Source organism: Xenopus laevis, chromosome 9_10S (genome assembly GCF_017654675.1).
Source record: "Xenopus laevis strain J_2021 chromosome 9_10S, Xenopus_laevis_v10.1, whole genome shotgun sequence".
In the NCBI taxonomy this organism is placed as follows: Eukaryota; Metazoa; Chordata; class Amphibia; order Anura; family Pipidae; genus Xenopus; species Xenopus laevis.
In genome coordinates, this window is record NC_054388.1 from 99,197,020 (window position 1) to 99,213,162 (window position 16,143).

The 16,143-nt window shown below is 40.2% G+C and overlaps 1 protein-coding gene across 1 annotated transcript in view; it reads right to left on the bottom strand.

The window, feature by feature from the left end:
- The window catches only part of mapk8ip3.S (mitogen-activated protein kinase 8 interacting protein 3 S homeolog), an 80,794-nt gene that overhangs the window by 48,225 nt on the left and 16,426 nt on the right, over positions 1-16,143 (bottom strand). The window contains exons 3-7 of the mRNA XM_041578107.1: positions 10,226-10,346; positions 10,024-10,094; positions 7,723-7,814; positions 2,119-2,260; positions 575-809 (exon numbers count right to left, since the gene is read on the bottom strand). Of these exons, the coding sequence (XP_041434041.1) occupies positions 575-809; positions 2,119-2,260; positions 7,723-7,814; positions 10,024-10,094; positions 10,226-10,346 (661 nt within the window). The remainder of the gene's footprint in view (positions 1-574; positions 810-2,118; positions 2,261-7,722; positions 7,815-10,023; positions 10,095-10,225; positions 10,347-16,143) is intronic.

The following is a 16,143-nucleotide window of genomic DNA, read 5'->3' on the forward strand; positions in this document are numbered from 1 at the left end:
GTGTATCCTGTGCTTGAATGACTGTCCCCATGGCTACACAACAGTTTGTTTTTATAAACTATAGTAGTACTTATCTGTTATCTACTGTGTATCCTGTGCTTGAATGGCTGCCCCCATGACTACACAGCAGCTTGTTTATATAAACTATAGTAGTACTTATCTGTTATCTACTGTGTATCCTGTGCTTGAATGACTGCCCCCATGGCTACACAGCAGCTTGTTTATATAAACTATAGTAGTGTTTCTGAAGCAAACACACCCGTTTTACCAGTGCAGGGCAGCAGTACATTATATTGTTTCATTTTTTGTATTATTGTTCTTTTAACCTAGTATGGCCAATCCTGCTTCACAGGACAACCCTGTACCTTAAAGTTTACTGATTTCCTTAAGGTGCATAAAGTATACAGGTTCCTACTCTTACATTTTATTCACCTGAGAAAAAGTTAGATGATCCTCACTGAAATGCTCTAGTACCGTTGTACTGGTCATTATACGTAAGCGAGGAAAAGTATGGCAGCTCAGCACAGTAAAGCTTGCAAGGAGAAAACCATTATTTTGGAAAATATGGCTGTACCTATGCTGACATTCCTCATCTCCTGGTTCACTTGTACTTCCATATTGTGGCTGTGCCTCTTCTCACGTGATCTCTTGGTTTTTCCCGTCATGCCATAATCTTGGAGAGGCTGCAAACTCTCGTGTAGTGGAGTCACAGCCGCAGATGGGACGGAAGAAGTAGGGGTATTTGATTTTGTACCTGTGGTGCTTGGGGTGGCTGCAACTGAGGACTGACCGGATTCTGACATTTCGTCCTGTTTAGGAAAGGGTTATAAAACTGTAAAAACAAAAGCCAGGTTCATCTGTTTCTTTTTTTTCTTTTGTGTGGTTGAGTATGGGCCTAAAATGATCAATATCTGATTGGGGACAATTCTGATATTGTTCAGCCAGGGTGGAATATCATATTAGCTGAGAGGTGTGTTGGGTCTCTGATGGGTTTATAAACACTAAGGTATTTAGCAAGCCCAAACAGTTTCAATGCTAGACATGATAACCAATGGGGTGACATAGAGGAAATTAGAGATTGGATGAATGTGAAGAATTTACAAATGGAAGTGCACATAGAGATCTGATGACTTTGTGCAAAGGGTTCTCATTTTAATTCTATTATATCTCACCCTGTACCTAACAATGTAATTGAATGGTTCATTAAGACACAAACACAGGGGAACCACTAGTCTTCATATACTCTTATATTCCCGTGTCAGTTCCTTGAATACTTGGGCACAGAACTCTATTAGCTCTACCACAAATATGAGAATGTGACCTCTGTAGAGCAGAGAATTCTCATAGTTTATAATAACAAATATTATTATCCAATTACAAGGCTTCGATAAAACAAAGGAATTGGGTCTTATTTGGGTAAACATTTATGAAGGCATGTGATAAAACAAGAGATTATGGCATATAAAATTGTAAGGAAATTAGGGATACACCGGATCCACTTTTTTGGATTCCGCCGAACCCCCGAATCCTTTGCAAAACATGGATCAATTGTCCATATCAATTTCTTTCAGAGATGCACCGAATCCAGGATTCGGTTCGGGATTCGGCCGGGATTCAGCCTTTTAAAGCAGGATTCGGATTTGGCCAAATCCTTCCGCCTAGCCGAACCAAATCCGAATCCTAATTAGCATATGCAAATTACGGGTGGGAAGGGGAAAACATTTTTTTACTTCCTTGTTTTGTGACAAAAAGTCACGTGATTTCCCTCCCCACCCCTAATTTACATTTGCAAATTAGGATTCGGATTTGGTTCGGCTAGGCAGAAGGATTTCGCCGAATCCGAATCCTGCTTAAAAAGGCTGAATCCTGGCCGAATCCCGAACCGAATCCTGGATTCGGTGCATCCCTGAAAGAAATTGATATGGACAATTGATTCTTGTCTATGCCCAATGACCGTTGGAACGGATGCCATTATGGAGTTATCCCATATTTATCACATGAAAATGAACATGATCTCTTTATGAATAATTCATGTCCATAACAAGAAGGTTCGGTGAGATGGATCTGGAGATGAAGACACATGGCAGGAACTTTGTTCCCTTGAATTTCTGGGCCAACCTTGTAGCAGAAGCTGGACTTTAGCTGGCTGAGGTCGCTCAGGTGCCAGTGGTCCGAGCTCGGGGTGATCTTGCCACCCATCTGTCCACGTACCATTCCATCCGCCAAGGGGAAAACGTTGAGAGAGGTCGGCCGCTCCTTCCTGCTGGAGGATGAAAGGAAATGATTCATTTTAGGTCAGATATATACAATGCAAACACTACTAGCAGATTTACACTTTTATCCACCTCAGAGCTTTAAAGTTAATACATATAATACATCGTATACAGAATAAAAAAAGATGTAAAGTTTGTATTTCTTACCTATACTCAGTAAACAAATTGTCCAAGAAAAGATCCGTTTTGGGTAACTTGCACCCTTTTTTGTTTTAATAATATTTATATAATTTCTATTATAGAAGGTTAAATTATACAAAACACTGGCAGATATTGTTATAACGAAATGTAGTTTCAACTACTCAGCACCGAAGTTTTGCTCAGACTGTCCAAGTTTCTTAGATTATACTATTCGCTGCTATTACCCGTTATGTTTATCTCGCATAACTGATTTGAGGAATTTAGGAATTCAGGTTGGAAATGTATTCAGAAGTTTGAATTGTTTAGAGAAGTATTTGGAAATCTGAGGTTAGAAAAGTATTTACAAGTCTGAGCAGGTTAGAGAAATATTTAGAACTCTGAGCAGGTTAGAGGAGTATAAGGAACTCTGAGTAGGTTTGAGGAGTATAAGGAACTCTGAGTAGGTTTGAGGATTATATAGAAGGCTGAGTAGGTTAGAGGAGTATATAAAACTCTAAGTGGCAAATTCACTAAGATTCATAGTTGCGCCAGGCGCAACTTCGCCGCACTTCAACACACTTCGCCAGGCATAGTTTCGCCAGCGCTCCGCAAATTCGCTAAAATCTGAAGTTGCGCACAGGGGTAGCGTAAGGTTGCGAGGTTGCGCTAGCGTTGATTCGCTAAGCGAAGTTACGTTAGCGATGGTTAATTTGCATACGGCGCCAAATTCAAATTTCAATGGAGGAATACGTAGAATCACTACAAATGCCTGGGAAACCTTCAAAACATCAAATAAAATTTTTATTTTGCCCTACACATGTGCCCACTGTATAGTTAAGTTGCCATGAGTTAGGAAATGTAGGGGGGAAGGAGGGGAGCCCCAAAAATTGTTTCGATCTTTTTCAGCCTATCACCCATAATATAGAAAAAACGCCAGCGTTTTTTGGGACTTAGAAAAAATGTGAACTTTTTTTGAAGCAATCCCTATCTACTCTATTGCGCTTCGCCTGGTCTGAGGTGGCGAAGGAAGTCTAGCGTAAAAGGTAGCGTTCAGTACACTGCGCGCGTTAGTGAATTTGCGTAGTTACGACTGTAGCGAAAATTCAATAGGCGTAAGGGTGCGAAGTAACACTAGCGAATTTACTCCAGCGTTCGTTAGTGAATTTGCGAAGTAACGAAAATGCCCAACGCTAGCGAATTGACGCTAGCGTTAGGCGCTTCGGCGCTTAGTGAATTTGCCCCTAAGTAGGTTAGAGGAGTATTTAGAAGTTTGAGTATGCGAGGGAAGTATTGAGAACGCTGAGAGTCTAATTAAGTCGGAGTGATGCCTAAATAGGTTAGAGAAGCATTTAGTAGCTTAGTATACACAAGCTGACGACTTTGCCGTTTATCGGCCTTGAGAGGTCCTGACTAGGGATGCAACAAAACCACTATTTTGGGATTCAGCTGAATCCTATATCCTTTGTATAAGATTTGGCCTAATACTGAACCAAATCCGAAAAAGAAGAGTTAAAGAGAACCCCTTGTGCAGCACGTGGTTAAAAGTTTTTCATTTCCTTGTTTGTGTGACAAAAAGTCCCCCGATTTTAAGGATTCAGATTCAGTTTTGCCAGGTACTTGGATTTGGTCAAATGTGAATCCTTCTGTAACGGTTCAAATCCTGACCGTATCCTGGATTCTGTGCATCCCTAGTCCTGCTCAAATTGCTCACATGTCTATTGGACATTTTTGAAAATCCTGCCAGATGGGAACTGCATCGACATGTTGATTGGTCCTCTCCTGGCAGGTCTCTGTAGGTCAATGATCATATCATACCGCAAATACTATATTAAGTTCTGCCTTGTCGTTCAGATCTTATATATTCTTTATTTCGACTGTGTTAAAGCAAAACAATGGGGCTTATTTATGAAAATGGGGCAATTTTTCACCAGTACAGTAGCCTGCATCAACCTGACTTTTGATTTTTAATTTGGGGTAGCTGCTTCAAACATAAATACTTTTACCAAAATCAAGCAACATCCCTGGGAAATGTAGCAGCTGTAATGTTATATTCTTTGAATATAAACAGCTGTGTACAAATATGTTTGAAAAATGGTTAAAGCAGAAGGAAAGCTACCGAAGCAGTTTATTGGCAATAGATTAGCCACAATAATGCAAGCTATAACACTATATTTATTCTGCAGAATGCTTTACCATACAGCTCTGGAAGCTCTCTATGTTTGTTTAGGATAGCAGCTGCCATATTTGCTTGTTGTGACATCACTTCCTCCCTGCTCACTCATAGCTCTGGGCTCAGATTTCAGCAGGGAGGGTGAGAGGGAGAGAGTGGCAAACTGAGCATGCTCAAGCCCTAGCCCTGGAGGTTTATGCTGAAAACAGGAAGTCTGATACAGAAGCCCATGTGTACACAATAGAAGGAAAGAAATGTGGTGTTTCTTTTGACAGAGGACTCAGAGGAGCATTACTTTGAGGATTTACTGATTTTTATTTATATAGACCTTTCTGATAAAGCTTAGTTAATTTTAGCCTTTCCTTCTCCTTTAAAGGAAACCATGTAATCAGCAACTTTACTGTCTCTAATCAACTAAACTGAAAGTCACACCCCAACAATAAAATATTTGAAGGGAACTACGCAACATATAGAGAAATGTCAAAGCATGGCATGGCAGTGTTGAAACAAAGAGTGAGTGGGAATTACCTCTTTCTCCAGGACTGGCGGTGGCTGCAATGACAAGTCACAGACAAGACACCCAAAACACATCGGCCACAGCACAAGAAGCGGGACAAGAAAACAACCATTAGATGCGGCGGATCATGCATTTATGTGAGCAAGAGAATAGGTGAGCATGCTCTCAGCGTGACACATAAACACGGCAGTTCAGTGTAATGACATGCAGATGTGCCTTACTACAACCTTATGTGTTTTTATTTTTACTAAAGATTTCTGGGACAGCAGAGTTATCAATATTAGAATCATTTTTATGCACTATGTGACAAAGATGGAAAAAATAATCAGATTGCCATACGTGAAACTTGTCGGGAACCCGTCTTATTCATGGGAAAAAGCAAGGCACTGTCACATCAAGGGGAAGGAATTTTTAGGCACTTTGTTGCTAGCAGGAGACACAATCATGCTAGTCATGCTAGTAGTGTAGTGATTTCCCTTATAGAGAGAGTGGCCCCACAGTCATCGGGGGAGACATGCGACTCTTGGATATTAATTGCTATGTGCCAACAAGTAATTCAAAGTTGGAACAAAGTATCTCTGAAAGGACCCAAAGCAAAACGTTCTGGAAACAGATGCAGCTCAGAGGGAAGCAAAAGCAGGGATACTGTGGAGACATGGGGACAGTGTCGGACTGGAACACCAGGGGCCCACCCAAAAACCTTAGACCAGGGGCCCAATCTCAGTAATATTATTCTTCCTTTCCTCACACAAACTCTATTCTCCTAGTCTCTTTTCTTTACATACTATAATCCATTATTGCATCTATTTAGTCTCTTTTTCTCATAGAAATAGGGAATGGCCATGAAATAAGCCACAAGTTTAGCAGCATGAGGGCCCACTGACACCTGGGCCCACCGGGACTTTTCCTGGTATCCCGGTGGGCCAGTCCGACACTGCATGGGGACAAAAGACTAGAACACTGGTAAACTGGGGAAAAATATGGGAGGGCACAGGAAGGAAGAATGTAGAGGTTCAGCCAAAAAGAAACCAACAGGTTATGGGGGTAGCGCTGACCCCCACAACCCGTTGGGTTTTTTTGCCTGAACATTGTGCTTGAGGAGAATGAGCAGAAAAAAAAGAGGAACTCCAGAGATTTCGGAGAATTTTGCTTTTAAGAATGTAGAGGTGTAAGATGAGTAGCATGTTCGGGATAAAATAAAAGAAACGTAAGAGGAAGAGGGGGAACGAGAAGTCATTAGAACAAGGAAATTGGCAAACTGACTGCAGAGGGGAATATGAAGGGGAAAGGTTCACCTTCATTTGGTCTTCATTATTTTTTTTATAGTTTTTTTTAATTATTTTCATTTTTCTTCTGACTCTTTTCAGCTTTCAATATGGGGGTCACTGACCCCATGTAAAAAAAAACCAAATGCTCTGTAAGGCTACACATTTATTGTTACTGCTACTTTTGATTACTCAGCTTTTTTTTTTTATTTATAGGGGAACTATCGTGAAAATGAAATTTTAATATAATCTTCATCATACTGAAATAGGAAACTTTCTAAAGTCATCTGTTTCTCTTCATTCTTCATGCAGCAGTTGGGTGTCAGATGAATGATCCAATATATCTTATAGGGGGGGGCTTTATATTTTATACAATATGTGGTGTGGGGGGAGGGAGAGAGAGAGAGAGAGAGAGAGAGAGAGAGAGAGAGAGAGAGAGAGAGAGAGAGAGATATCTGTCTGTCTAGGCCATTTACATTCATGGGTCCCACGGCAGTTATAGGGGTTGATTCCTTAATTCCTGTGGACTTCAAATATAAAATCTGATACACATCTGATAACATTCAAAAGTTGTAAATTTGTATTGTATATAAGAATTACAAAACCACCTGATATAAATCTTAGGATTGGTTTGCTGTTTAGGCCAATGGGATAAGGGTATTTAACCAAAACCCCAAATCATTATATTTTTATTCAAATTTGCACATATGCCACTTTAAAGTACATTTTTTCAATTTTCTTAAGGCAAAATTTTATTTCAACGTTTACATCCCCTCTAACTTTTTCTGTGTTTGATGGCTTTTATACAGTGCCCAAGACTAACATTGAAAGAGGTTGTTCACCTTTTAAATGAACTTTTACTATGATGTAGAGAGGGATATTCTGAGACAATTTGCAAATGGTTTCCGTTTGTTATTATTTGTGGTTTTTGAGTTATTTAGCTTTTTATTCAGCAGATCTCCAGTTTGTCATTTCAACAATCCAGTTGCTAGGCTGCAATCCGGTTGCTTGGAACAGGAATAGGAGAGGCCTGAATAGAAAGATGAGTCATAAAAACTAGCAATAACAATACATTTGTAGCCTTACAGCGCAAGGTTTTTTTTAGATGGGGTCAGTGACCCCCGTTTGAAAGCAGGAAAGAGTCAGAAGAAGACTGCAAATAATTCAGAAACTATAAAAGAAAAAATAGAGGCCAATTGAAAATTTATTTAGAATCAGCCTTTCTATAAAATGTTAAAAGTTAACTTTAAGATGAACCACCCCTTTACTTTCTGTAACAATGAGATTATATTATGGCATTCATACACTCTTTTTGGTTATCAAGTTTACTAATTCTCATGTTCCCTTCCCCCTTCTTTTTTTTTTTTTAATCTGCACCTTCGGCCTGTAACGCCACCATCTGATTGGCTGTTTCCTGCTACTTGCTGCAGTTTAGACCGTTCGATATGTTCAACATACGTTTGAATCATCTGAAATGCAAAGAAAAAAAGTATCTTAAATTTTCAACATCTTGACTCTGGCTTAAAGGAACAGTAACACCAAAAACACCACCTTTAAAGTGTTTAAAGTATTTGGAAGCAAAATATAATGTACTGTCGAGCTGCACTGGTATAACTGGTGTGTGTGATTCGGAAACGCTGCTGTGCAGCCATGGGGGCAGCCATTCAGAGCTGAAAAAGGAGAAAAGGCACAGGATACACAGCAGATAACAGAGAAGGTCTGTAATATCCAATGGGATTCTTCAGAATGTATCTGTTATCTACTGTGTATCCTGTGCTTGAATGGCTGCCCCCATGGCTACACAGCAGCTTGTTTATATAAACTATAGTAGTACTTATCTGTTATCTACTGTGTATCCTGTGCTTGAATGGCTGCCCCCATGGCTACACAGCAGCTTGTTTATATAAACTATAGTAGTACTTATCTGTTATCTACTGTGTATCCTGTGCTTGAATGGCTGCCCCCATGGCTACACAGAAGCTTGTTTATATAAACTATAGTAGTACTTATCTGTTATCTACTGTGTATCCTGTGCTTGAATGGCTGCCCCCATGGCTACACAGCAGCTTGTTTATATAAACTATAGTAGTGTTTCTGAAGCAAACACACCAGTTGTACCAGTGCAGGGCAACACTGCATTATATTGTCATTCCTTTCAAATAATTTCATTTTTTGGTGTTACTGTTCCTTTTTTGGTGTTATTACACTATAGTGTACATCTGCTTAAAACTAACCTTTTTTGTATTAATCCCATGAACACCCTACAAGTAAATGAGAAAAGCTGCCTGAAACCCTAGACGGTATCCAGAGTTCTTATATCCCCCTCTGGAGCAGTTGGTTAAATGTGCAGTGATGATTACGGATTTGGTTGTGGAATGCACAGTTACAGAGTAGCATCTCCCTCTAGCGGCTAAACTAGCCAGTGTGTAAAGGTATCCATGTATGAACAATTAAGCCAGTGTTGACTAAACTGGCCCATGTATAGGTCCCACAAAATGATCTCCCCAATCAGACTAATGAGTGGTGTGACAAGGATGCTATGCAGAAAAATAGCATATAATATATAATATAGCAAGACCAGTGTGTAATGTCACATGAATTACTGCCTTTTTATAGGACAGGTAATAGTAACCTGCCTCATTATGCAGGAAAGGCACTAAACTGTAGCTGACTGGGAGCAGTACTTAAAGGGATCCTGTTATCGGAAAACGTGTTTTTTTCAAAATGCAACAGTTAATAGTGCTACTCCAGCAGAATTCTGCACTGGAATCCATTTCTCAAAAGAGCAAACAGATTTTTTTATATTCAATTTTGAAATCTGACATGGGGCTAGACATTTTGTCAATTTCCCAGCTGCCAATTGTAACAATACTGGTAGTTGTATACAGAGACACTTATTAATAATATCACATTAAGGGAATGTTAATTGATTGGGGTTCAATTGTATGATGGGATGCTCCTTTTAAGATTCTATTTTTCAAATTGCTGTACAGGAATGTATGTAATTTAATTGTTGAAAATGAAAATAAAAAATACATTTAAAAAATGCCCCTGGTCATGTGACTTGTGCCTGCACTTTAGGAGAGAAATGCTTTCTGGCAGGCTGCTGTTTTTCCTTCTCAATATAACTGAATGTGTCTCAGTGGGACATGGGTTTTTCCTATTGAGTGTTGTTCTTAGATCTACCAGGCAGCTGTTATCTTGTGTTAGGGAGCTGTTATCTGGTTACCTTCCCATTTTTCTTTTGTTTGGCTGCTGGGGGGGGGGAAGAAGGGAGGGGGTGATATCACTCCAACTTGCAGTACAGCAGTAAAGAGTGATTGAAGTTTATCAGAGCACAAGTCACATAACTTGGGGCAGCTGGGAAATTAACAATATGTCTAGCCCCATGTCAGATTTCAAAATGTTATATAAAAAAATCTGTTTGCTCTTTTGAGAAATGGATTTCAGTGCTGAATTCTGCTGGAGCAGCACTATTAACTGATTCATTTTGAAAATTTTTTTTTTTTCCCATGACAGTATCCCTTTAATAAACTGAACCTCATTTAAAGGACATACAGTCATACAGAAGCTTAGTATTCTGAACAGCATATATTACACTATTACACCAGTTCTTCTTGCTTTACTTTATGTGTAAACTGCAGTGCAAAACATTACAAAAGACAAGGTGGAACGTACCTCCGTGTGCCTCTGATGTAATGCATTATATTCCTTCTTCAACTCTGATTCTCTTTCTTCCAGCCTGGAGACTGAGAAAATAATACCAACAATGACACTTCATGACGGATACATCAATACTCTCCTTTAACAAAATTTAAAGCAAAACCCAAGGCCCATCCATGAATGCATATCTTCTGGCTATGTCTACCCCACCACGCACTTTGGTCAGCATAGTTTTTGGTTTTCAGCTCCGTCTGCCGTCCCTGAAATTCAAGGGTTTCCACCTGGTACTGGAGATCCTTCTTCTCCTGCTCCAGGGCATCTTCAAATTCAATAAACTTCTGCAAAAGGTACAGAAAGAAAGAGATTTAAAAAGTTTAGCATGTCAGAAGGTTAGAAAAACTCATTCCTATTCTCACAATTATAATTACATTTGGTACAGTTAAGTAACAGTAATTTATATACTTTTGCATTTGTTGCTTATTCTATTAACAGATTATTGTTCCCTTTAAATATTTGTATGTGCTTAGTCTACCCCATGAGCTGCTGCTTTCTCATAGGTATCAGGGTCGGACTGGGCCGGCACTGGGAAAAAACCTGGAGAACCCCACAGGCTTAGACCCTTCCCTTCTAGGTGCGCAAAGAGGGGGAGCGAGCATTAAGGGGCTGGCAGGAGGGGGGTGAGTGAGAGGTAAAGAGCGAGTGGGGAGACCAAGCTATAAGGAGAGGGCGGGGGGAGCGAGCGGGTGGCCCCTAAGAGGGTGTTGGGGCCCATTGGTAATTATCCACAGTGGGCCTTGGACACCGGGTCCAAAAGGGATTATTGTTCCCTTTAAATATTTGTATGTGCTGAGTCTACCCCATGAGCTGCTGCTTTCCCATAGGTATCAGGGTCAGACTGGGCCGGCACTGGGTAAAAACTTGGAGAGCTCCACAGGCTTAGACCCTTCCCTTCTAGGTGCGCAAAGAGGGGAGCGAGTGGTAAGCTGGCAGGAGGGGGGGAGTGAGAGGTAAGAAGCGAGTGGGGAGACCAAGCTATAAGTAGAGGGCAGGGGAGCGAGCGGGTGGCCCCTAAGGGGGTGTTGGGGCCCCGTGGTAAGTATCCACGGGGGGCCTTGGACACCCAGTCTGACACTGAAAACAGTAATAAAACAGTAATAAGCGTTTATCAACATTTATGGGAATTGCAAATAGAAATTTTTTTTTGTTCATGGTTTCAGGATATGAAACAGATATAACTATTGAACTCGCTTACTGCAATAAATAGTGATTTGGCTAGGTGACTGGGATAGCCGCCTAATGAGTCTGTCAATTTGATAATGATTTAAAGTTTGAGTTTATTAGAGTTTATTCAGGGTGCTGAACACGCTAAAGCCCATGATTTCTTTGATGTGAGTTTTATTGGTTTTGTACAGTCATGAATATAGTAGTAAGCTGAGTGAATCAATATGATTGAATTTCTAATGTTCGATTCAATTTAACTTCTCTTACCCTCTCCTCCAGTATTCCTTTCAGTATATATTAACACATTATGATTGCCTGTTCCAATATTCTAGAGCCTTTCAGGTTGGATACTCACTATTTAATGTCACCAAATTACAGCCCCAATTTAACAGCCTGATGTAAGCTCAACAATATCTGCAGGCAAGTCCAAGTTCCTACAGGTAAAAACTCAATTTGGTTTATTACTAAAATCTCCTCTCTAAGTTGATTTCTGAAGAAAATGAACACAAAAATAATTTGTTTACAATAACTTTGCCTTTATCCTTACCGTTTTTATATAAAGGGAGCCACATTCCCTGAACAATCGGTTCACAGGGAAATGGACTGAGAGGGGCTGCAGTCAAGGTTAATCTTATTTAGCTCTCTACTGAGTTCTCTTAGGAACCTGCAAAGCACCACCTCCAAATCACTGGAAGACACCTCTTTCTACATCATTTGTTTGCAAAGTTAACTTTACCAAAACTATACCAGGGTGCCAGATGTGGGCTCTAGTATAAATAGATGAAGATCTTCTATTGCAAAAGCATTATATGACCTGTGTTCGAATTCCATGGAAACTGTAATATCAATATCAAATGGGGCTGTGAGAAAATCCACATTACTATAGCTACCCGAACAGTCATTCTTAATGTACAAAAAGTCAAATAAAAGCAACAAAGAGAATAATCTGTGAAGCTTTGTGGACAATTCTTTACTCTTTCTTGAGGCCCACGCTGCACCAAACCTGACAGCAATCAAAATTTAAAAAATGTAAAATGAATGAACCACTCATTAAGACTGGGCATTTTTTAGTTTAAAATTAATTATGCACCTTATTAATTATCATTGCCTATTATAGGGCTTTTTTCAAAGGTAACCTTGGAGACCCACCCTAAATAGCACAGGGATCCAATTCTGGCTTCCAAACCATGGGTTAAGAATCTAGCAGGTCTTAAAATACAACACAACGTGAAATTAATGTTTGGAATACATTTTATTGTCTAACAACATTATACTACTCAACACAAGGCCGGACATTATTAACATTTGATCTCCAAGTCCCTCTCTCCACCCGACCTCAGCTTACTACATTAATAGAGGCTGCAAGAAAGCAGATGGCGAACTAGAAATCTCAAAATAGCCCAGGGTAGTTTATTAAAGCTCTCCTGCTAAATGGGAAAAAGTGTTACTATTTTTACTTAAATACCTCTACATTTTCAAAATATTGATAATGAAACATCAGACACAATTCCAGCTGTTAGGATGAAAGGCAGAATACTGCTTTACTTGTAGTTTCCATTGTCTTTATAATGAGGCGTGGAGCAGAGGCTATAATAACTGTAATAAGACACATAGCCCAAGTATTGCACTATGGACTTGCCAAAGCCTATATCTATTAATCATTCACTGGGCTTGTTTAAACATATTGAGGATATTGACAAATATTACTTAAATAGGCAATTTGACCCTAGTTAAAGCTCAGCTGGTCAGTAGGGATCTACTGGGAGGAAAATATCTTAGACAAACTCAACCTTAAACCACCATTTCCCAAACAGCACCTAATCCTTGTCAAAGGCTTCCTACATTTTATAACTCAAACCCATTGGCAATTACATCTCAAGGACAGCCCTTGCCTGGGACTTAGGCTCTGTTACATATGCATTTACAGGGGCACTTACAGCCTATGAGTAAGCGCCTCTATAGGCACGAAACGCGTTAGGTCTTCATGACCTAATAAATTTTCTACTTTTTACATCTGTTTCTTTATTTTTGGAGACCCTCACACCTTTTGGATACAATGTTTTACATATGCATTCTTGCCAGTATTCGCCACCCAAAGCAATGTCACAGTTTCTTGGCATATGATAGGAGCCTAGTAAGTGGTGGCATTGTTTTATTGCTGATACAGTGTTGGAGCTGTAGAAATATATTTAATACCTCCAGCAATGATTGCATGAACAAAGAGTAAGGTCTGCGCAGAGTAGGCAGGGTTCTCCATGGAGTTATAGGTGTCAAAGGGCACCTATTGCTAAAATTTGTTTTCCCTCATGACAACTGCAAGCTGAGCCAAAAGAGCCAGCACTGCAGCACTATTTATTGGGGAGCTGCTTGGGCCTCCGTGTACTTGAAATGCCAGGTCCTATATTCAATCCTCAGTCTGACATAAGATGTGCCCCTGCCCCACTACTGTGGCAGTCCGCTTACTGTGACAGTCCGCATCTATTCCCAGTACAGTCACCCATGCAGGGGTAAACACAGGCCTGTATTTTTGGAGAGGCCACCAAGGCCCAGGCCTAGGGTGGCAGGATTTTAGGGGGCGGGATGCTGCCCAACCACACCCACATTGGTTCAGAAACACTGGGGATGAGCACAAGATACAATCATTTTTTAAACTTCCCATGCGCCAGTTCCCATTGCGCAATGATGAAAATTTGAGCGAATAAAATGGGAGGGATGGGGGAGGCGAATGACAGCAGGCCTAGGGCGCTCGCTATGTAAATCCGGCCCGGGTACACACATGCACAGAATGAACAGACTTCTCAGAACCAGGACACTTGCAAAATATACGCATGTGCTTCACCAAGATTTCCATGTTTTTCACCCAGATATGAGTAATAAGATATTTGGCCATCTTGCCAGCTCCAGTGGTGGATAAAATCCCATATTGTAAGAATTAACTTATGGGGTATCCCAAACACTGAATCAGAATGTAACTACGTTCCCCCAATTACCGCTGTCATGCATACACAGGAGGTGAGGCATGGGCCACCAGGCAAGCTCCCCTCATTATAAGTGTGTTACTGAGTGGCACATTCACTTGGTTTTACAGATGGGAAACTCATCAATAGCTTGATTCTTCCGCTGAAATCAATTACAATACTTGTCAAAAAGTACAGCAAAGGATCATGTCTGGAGATGACTTCAGTAGGAATGGTGGTTTTGGAAGAAAGTGACCTATCTAGTCACGCATTTTAATTTTTATTAAAATGCGTGGAGGCAGTAAGTTTCAGGAGTTACTTTAGTGACTGAAATAAGACTATTGTGGCCTTACTATACTTTCTTTTTCTAGATATTTGAGTATGATATGAATATAATATGAATATATTTTTATGGATTGTATAGTGCTGCAAATAGGCTGTTAGTAATAGCAATAAATACTGGATTTCATGATAAGCTGTGAAGTAACAATTGAACAAGCAGACCCAGCGGCAGCGAAGAAGTGTGGGCCTGTGGGATTTATATATATATATATATATATATATATATATATATATATATATATGGGAAAGTAATCTTCCCCATGGTTCAGAGAGCAAGAGCTACAAAACGAAATACTCCTTTGAAAAGCAGTTTAGGTCACTGCATTGCACTCAGGCGCACATACCATTCTGAGAATCGGCCATGCTGATCTGCTGGTTATTTGTGAAGATCCTCTTCTTGCCACTACTCTCCATCATCCTCTGTTATACACTTCTTTCCATTTCCATCTGCTTTTCATGTCTTTCTATCATCTTTTTCTTCCACTTGTACTGGTAGACCTGCCTGCCAGTAAACTGTCTGATTAACTCTTACAGTCAGGTCTGGATTTGTGGGCAGACCACAAAGGCCTAGGTTGCCAGAGAGCTGGGTGTGGCATTCCGCCCGCTGGCCGCATTTGAGCTGGGGACTGAGTGGGAGATTTGGCAGTTTGAATCTCCCGCCCATCTTGTTCCCAGTGCTAGCAAATACGGAACTACAAAGGTGATGGAGGTGAGCAGTGGGGCTGCGCAAGTGGAGTGAGTCGGGTATTGGGGAGCAGGTCTAGAGCGAGTTGGGTGCAGGGTGGAGAGGGTTGTTTGGGTGTCCTATGGGCGCACAGTTTATAAATCCGGCCCTGCTTACTGAGCACGAAGACAACTAATCATCTCACAAATCAATGTGATCTATAGCAAACATTATATATGTCAAGCTCAAGGGACAGGCATCATTTTGATCACAAAGGTGTGCTAGCCTTTCTTATCACCTCTCATTGGCCACATAAAGTCCTTCCAAGAGGCCAACATGGGCAAGGTCTAGTGACAAAGAAAGTGTACTGTGATTCTTATTAACATACTTCATCCGTAAAACACTAAAATAAACTTTATTTGTAATAACGTTTGTGAGCTAGGGGCTCAAAAGGTTATAAGGTTAGGTTCACTTCCCCTTGATTAGGATATACAGAGGCGCACATCTACTAAAGGACGAATTGTGTTTTTTTTGGCGAAAATATGCCATTGCATATTTACTAACAGGCGAAGTAGAAAACTCGCTGGTGTTCGTTCATATTTTAATGTGGGATTATACTTAAAAGTTTTAACTCTTAAATATGTTATTTACACTTTTTTTACCATTTCAAGCTCATGCCACATTTGTTTTAGGTTCGGGTGGGCTCATGTCTAGGACAATAGAGGATCTCTTTTGTCTTTGCTTCCTTGGACATTTTTAATAACAATTGGCAATTTCACCAACACAAATAAAAACATTCATATGACCTGTACGTCCCCGCCATATTTAAAATGAAGTAAGCGTATGTTAAAAGTATGTTAACAAAGTTTCGATTCGCTAAGAAAATTTAACGCTGACGAATATATGCTAATGGTCATTTGCCAAAAGGAATTTTCAAATTTTGATGAATGC